The 5710-nt window shown below is 44.3% G+C and overlaps 1 protein-coding gene across 1 annotated transcript; it reads right to left on the minus strand.

The window, feature by feature from the left end:
* Nucleotides 1-2013: 2013 nt before the first annotated feature.
* LOC128151116 (olfactory receptor 12D1-like) lies at nucleotides 2014-4565 on the minus strand. The gene is made up of 2 exons (XM_052808179.1): nucleotides 4479-4565; nucleotides 2014-2960 (listed from the first exon to the last, which is right to left on the minus strand). Exon 2 carries the CDS (start codon nucleotides 2956-2958, stop codon nucleotides 2014-2016), a length of 945 nt encoding a protein of 314 aa, XP_052664139.1. The 5' UTR covers nucleotides 2959-2960; nucleotides 4479-4565.
* Between the last annotated feature and the right edge of the window lie 1145 nt (nucleotides 4566-5710).

Genomic DNA, 5710 nt, shown 5'->3' on the forward strand with positions numbered 1-5710 from the left:
AGAGTCACACACATTTCCTGGTGGTGGTGGCTAGCATCCTAATGGGGACTTGTGCTGACACTGCATAGCTCTCGGCCCAAGTCTCCTCTTGGCCCTGTGTGACGTTCCTGTGTGTCTCAGACATAATACTTCTTTTTTCTGGGTGTTGCTTTTCCATTCGAAGCGGCCAAAATAGAATGAACGGTGTAATGCAGCTTTTCAGAGTAATGATTTTGTACATACTGTGATGCTGAGGGTAAGTGTTTCATTCCCAAGGCTATAGGAAGGGGCTGAGTGCAGGTGTTAGAAAACAAAGGAGAGATTAAATACTTCTGGAAGGCCATTTTGGTGAAAGAAGCCAAACCTTGCCTTCACCCAAAGTCCAAGCCTGCTACCTAGATCCCTTTTATAGACAGCACCTCTGGAAAGTGGTTACTCCACCTTTGGACACTGATCTGTTTCGGTATGCAGACCACTGAGTGGGCCCTCCCTTGCTTGAGGCTCAGCTAACTGAACAGGATGTGGAAAACTACTAGACAAGACATGAGACACCGCTGGTCATGGTGGATACCAAAAGCTAGAGAGCTCTGTGAAGGGTGGCTGGGGTACACGAGTGGTTAGGGAGGAGTGTGTCACGACCCGGACTGGACAGACCAGGGAGTCGTGTTGAATTCGAAATTCCCTCGGGCTAAATTAAGGTGAAATGACACCAAACGATCAGTTAAAGATTTTATTCCTGACAGAAGCAAACTGAACTGGGGAGGCATGGTAGTAAGTGGCAGGGTTTCTCACAACAGGAATTGGCATAGGACTACTTCTGTAAACTGTGTAACCCAGGGCAACCATGTACATCAATTCAGGGAATAAGGAGATCCCTCCCGTTGAGTCACGAGGTTCAGAGCAGACCCCCTTGCTTTCCAGACTCCTCCTCAGAGAAGGGCCTAGGGGCGGCTGGATCCACTCGTAGTCTCAGACTTGGTCAACGGTTTATGTCTTGAAACGGATGAGGTGTAGGGATTGTGGAAAAGGAAAGAGAGAAGAAGACAGAGAGAGAAAAAGGAAGAGAGAAAGACTTCACCGGTCCTGGGTCCAGCGTTGGTTCAGTCAGCCGAGGAGTGCAGTCAGCCGACGGGTCCAGTTCCAGTGGGCTTGTGCGCCCGGGGCTTCAGTTTGTGTCCTTCTATCATCCTTGCCCCTCCTTTGGGCGGGCACCTGAACTCGTCAGGCTAATGAGCAGTTTGTGAGCCTTTGGGCTTGGGGGTCGTTTGTGGGGTAACTTCTCCTTCCCTGCAGACGTGACCATTGTTTGATCTTTGTATCAGAACAGCGTATCAGAACAGGGAGCTGCGCACCCTCCAGCGCGCCCTCCCCCTCCTCTTGCTGCTGTCTGAGCTGACGGGCTTTTCACCTTGGTTCCTTGCTGTACAGTGTTTGCCTTTAAGCAGAACTTGCCCCACCACAATGTTTGAGACATTAACTCTTTCAGTCTCTCACAGAGTGATGTGAGAAATGGCCAAACTTAGTGGAAAGAAACAGATCCTTCCGGAGGGTTGACTCGAGTCAAATGTTGACAATATCATTCTCGGGCTTTGTGAACCCAGAATGTAACACGTGCTAGCTCTCTTCAGCTATACAGAAGGTCGGAATGACAGGAGAGTCATTCAGCTGCCTAAACATAGCCATCAATTAATCATTTAATACCTTAGATTATCCAGGAGAACTGCACAGGGCTGTCAGCTGTGCCTCAAGTCCCACAGGAGACACACATGCTTCTGTACTGGAAGCCGGAGACCAGATGGGGTACCACAAGACATCTAAAAATGATGGAAGAAGCATCAAGTCCTTGAACATCTCCCCTGACTTAGATCTACGCAATTAACTTCTAAATGTGTTAAACTACACGAGATAATCAGTAGTTTTTCAGTCGATAATCAGTAGTTTTTCAGTCTCTTGCAGTACGGTGTCCTTTTGACCTCTTTCCTTATAAGTGTGAGAGGTGGAGTAACCACATTCTGAGCCTTCTCCTTGATTTAGTCACTTTCCTCCAGGGAAGATTTTTCTCCCTAACGTTTTTTTCAGGGCAGATCTCACCTCCTGGTTCCTAAGAGTGTAGACCAAGGGGTTCAGAGCTGGGGTGACAGCACTATACATGAGAGACACTTGCACATCCCTTTTAGAGGAGCTTCCTGAGGAGGGTGGTGTATAATTGAAGAGCACTGGTATGTACAACAGTGCCACAATGGTGAGGTGGGAGGCACAGGTGGAGAAGGGCTTCCATCTTCCTTCCTGGGACCGGACTTTCCGGAAGGCGAAGGAGATGATGTAGAGGTAGGAGAGGACTATGAGAGTGAAGGGGCCTAGAACAATAGCTGTGGTGACAACATTGAGGAGGGTCATGTTGAGGCTGGCACTACTGCAAGCCAAATTCAACAGTGGCTTGATGTCACAGAAGACGTGATGAATGTGGTTGTGGCCACAGAAACTCAATTGAGAGGTCATGACTGAGTGCATCATGGCATGTACAAAACCAGTGGACCAGCTGGCCACAGCCAGCAGCAGACAAGCCCGTGGGCTCATGACAAGGGCATAGCGCAAAGGGTTGCAAATGGCCACATAGCGATCATAGGCCATGGTGGCCAGGAGCACAGCCTCAGTACTGCCCAGGAAGTGGAAGAAGTGGAGCTGGGCCAAGCACCCACCAAAAGAGATGGGCTGATGCCCAAAGAGAAAGCCAGCCAACATCTTGGGAACAGTGACTGTGGAATAGAAAATGTCCAGGCAGGACAGGTTCCCCAGGAAGAAGTACATCGGTGTGTGGAGCCGGGGCTCAGTTATCACCATGGTCACAATGGCACCGTTTCCCAGAAGACTGGTCAAGTAGAGCAAGAGAAAGGAGATGAAGAAAAAGTGCTGCAGGCCCTGGATATCGGTGAGGCCCAAAAGGATGAACTCACTGATGACCTGTGTCTCGTTCAGCATTGCTAGAACAATAAGAAGCAAAGGCAAAATGTCAAGGTTCCACAGCTGCCAGGAGTAACAGTATTACAAAACTCGTTTGTTTCTGTGCTATTTTAATACAAACAAATGCAGAAAAGAGCAAAATGTAACACATGTAATCAAACATAAAAGCTGCATAGAAGCTCAAGGAATTAACACGGACAAAAAGAACTTTAATGTAGTCTTGTGCTTTCTGTCTACAACAGAGTAAAATACTACAGAGCGGAAAATATTAAAATTAAAACTTCCATCTATGCATAACAGCAGAATATGTAAGATTGCTGCTTCTTCACCTTCAGCCACGTTCATATTTCAGTTCTGCTCATCTGTAACTTCCTGCTACAACCTTTAATCTTATCAATAAAGCTTCTAGCTCATGATGTGGGTCGCTCCTGATGCTTTCTTTCTACTATTACGCCTACAATTCATTAAGCCAATTTCAACTCTCACATTTCTAATGGTTACCATCTCTTCTGGACAGTTCTTTGATCTTAAAAATTGCACAATTTCCATTTTTTTATCAACAGCCACCAGAAGGCGTTCCAAGGTACCATACAATCATCAGCATTTCTTTTGTATGTTGCTGAGACTAAAGGAAGAGGATGCCTTAGCATGTGATCACAAACTGTTTTTGTTATTGGACTGTATACTTTGCCCAAAGAATGTCTTTTTGTTGAGCAGCAGCAGATGAATGGGACAAAAGCCAGCATCTCATCTCCTACAACACTGTGATTTGCATGAGTGCATGATTCCATGACTGAATTTGCAGGAGCCAAGTTAGCTGGTGCAAGTTCCAGACAAATTGGCTCATACCACTAAAAGCTGACTGTACTGCCCCACTGAGACAATATGATCAGTTCTGTCAGTATCGCTAGTCTTCTAAAATGCAGATGAGTAAGCACATGCTTTCACTTTTTCTCTGTTCCGGGTAAGTTTGTTTATCGCTACGGGTAAGTCCCAACCACATACAATAAAGAACAAAGTCCCGAGATTATTTTACTAGGACAGGTAGGCACAGGTATTTCTAGCTGACAATATAGACTGCAAATTCTGCAAGATGAGTAGTTTTCTCTGTACATTCAATGCAGTGGTGATTAATACTGATGAATACAACTAATGAAAAAATAACTACTTCCAAAATATTTCTTGTAAAGAGGTTAAAACACACATAGACACATTTCATAGTCTTTCTTGTCCGTTCCATTGTACTACATACTTTTATTGAAAATAGGTGATTTTTGAAAGTCATTATGATATATCTCCAGCCCAGTCACTCTTTTTCTCATACTTCTTTGGCTTATTATTTCAGCATGAAAACAGTAAACAAACAGAAAACTGATTTCATGATAAAAGAACATGAGCATGTAGCCTAAAGGTAATCTATGCACATATGAGTCCACTCTAAAAACCTGATCATATTTCTCTGAAAATACTTCTAGTCTGATCCTTGAACAAGCTCTGTTGGAAACATTAGGTTTGATAATATAGCCTTACAGACTTACCAAAATTTTAGTCCGTCACCTGCATTTGAAGAGGTATAGGTGCAATTCCAGTTTTAAGACTCTCGCTTAAACGCAAATGCAAAGAAAAGACTTTGCATGCTGAAGCTTGCCTATTTTTTCAACTATGTAAATTACATAATAAAAAAAAGATAATTCTGCACAAACCTCACCTCACTAGCAAGCAGCATTTTTCTCATTGTAGTAGGGCCCTCTGATAGTGAGCCAGAAAGCAAAGCTGAGGACAAACCAATTTATTTTGTGGGGTTAAAAGACTGAGAATTTCTGTTCTCCTTTTTTCTTCCATATCTACTTGGCATTCTTCTAGCTGAGAGATTAATACTGCAGGTGTGATGAAAAGGACTACTGCAAGTTCCCAAGGGGTTGTAGTTATTCAGGTAGGTAGGATGCAAGGAGGAAGCTTTGCAAACTGTACCAGAAATCTCTGATGACCTAGTTAGAGAGTGAAAAAAGTCTTTTTATCATGTCCAGAACGTGCAAAATCACAAACCAACACCACCACACGGGAAGTAAATTTCCTATTGCTTTGATCCGTCTCCCGAGATGAGATTTGTGAATCAATGGTGAATTGCAGAGCAACGAACAAAGTGTTCCCTAAACATAATGCATAATGAGCCACCTGCAAAACAGAAGACAAAAAATGAAAAACAACCCCAAACAAACAAACCAACCCCTCTGCTGTGCCCCGTCCCCACCCCCCCCCCACCCCCCCACCCCCCCCCCCAAAAAAAAGAAAAAAATCCAACACAGGTATCGCCACCTCGGTGCACAGAGTTTATGGCTGAAGCTTCTACTGGCAATAGAGGCATGAGTTGTGCAAACTCAGCTGAACTGGAGGAGTGTTTAGGCAACATTTCCTAAATCTCTTTCAAATACTAGAATTTGTGAAACCTAGTACGTGTTCTATCCATTCTGATGTGTTAGGATTCCTGATGTTTTATTTTTGTTGGCATTTCACAGACAAGGAGGAGTTTCTGGCCTCTTTGTAGTCCCAAACATCCCAAATTTGCATCTTAAGCTTCATTTTCAATCCTGTGGAAAAATTTCCACAACCATTTACAGAAGTAACACGTTTCATTCTAGTCCAAGTAGTTCAGATGTCGGTGTGTAAATCCCGCAGGAAATTTTGAATCACACAGATGCCTCTTTCTAGGCAGGTGGCTTTAACATTTCCTCTATAAAGCTCCTGGCAGCTCAGCTCCAGCCTGATTGTG

Source organism: Harpia harpyja, chromosome 14 (assembly GCF_026419915.1).
Source record: "Harpia harpyja isolate bHarHar1 chromosome 14, bHarHar1 primary haplotype, whole genome shotgun sequence".
Lineage (NCBI taxonomy): Eukaryota > Metazoa > Chordata > Aves > Accipitriformes > Accipitridae > Harpia > Harpia harpyja.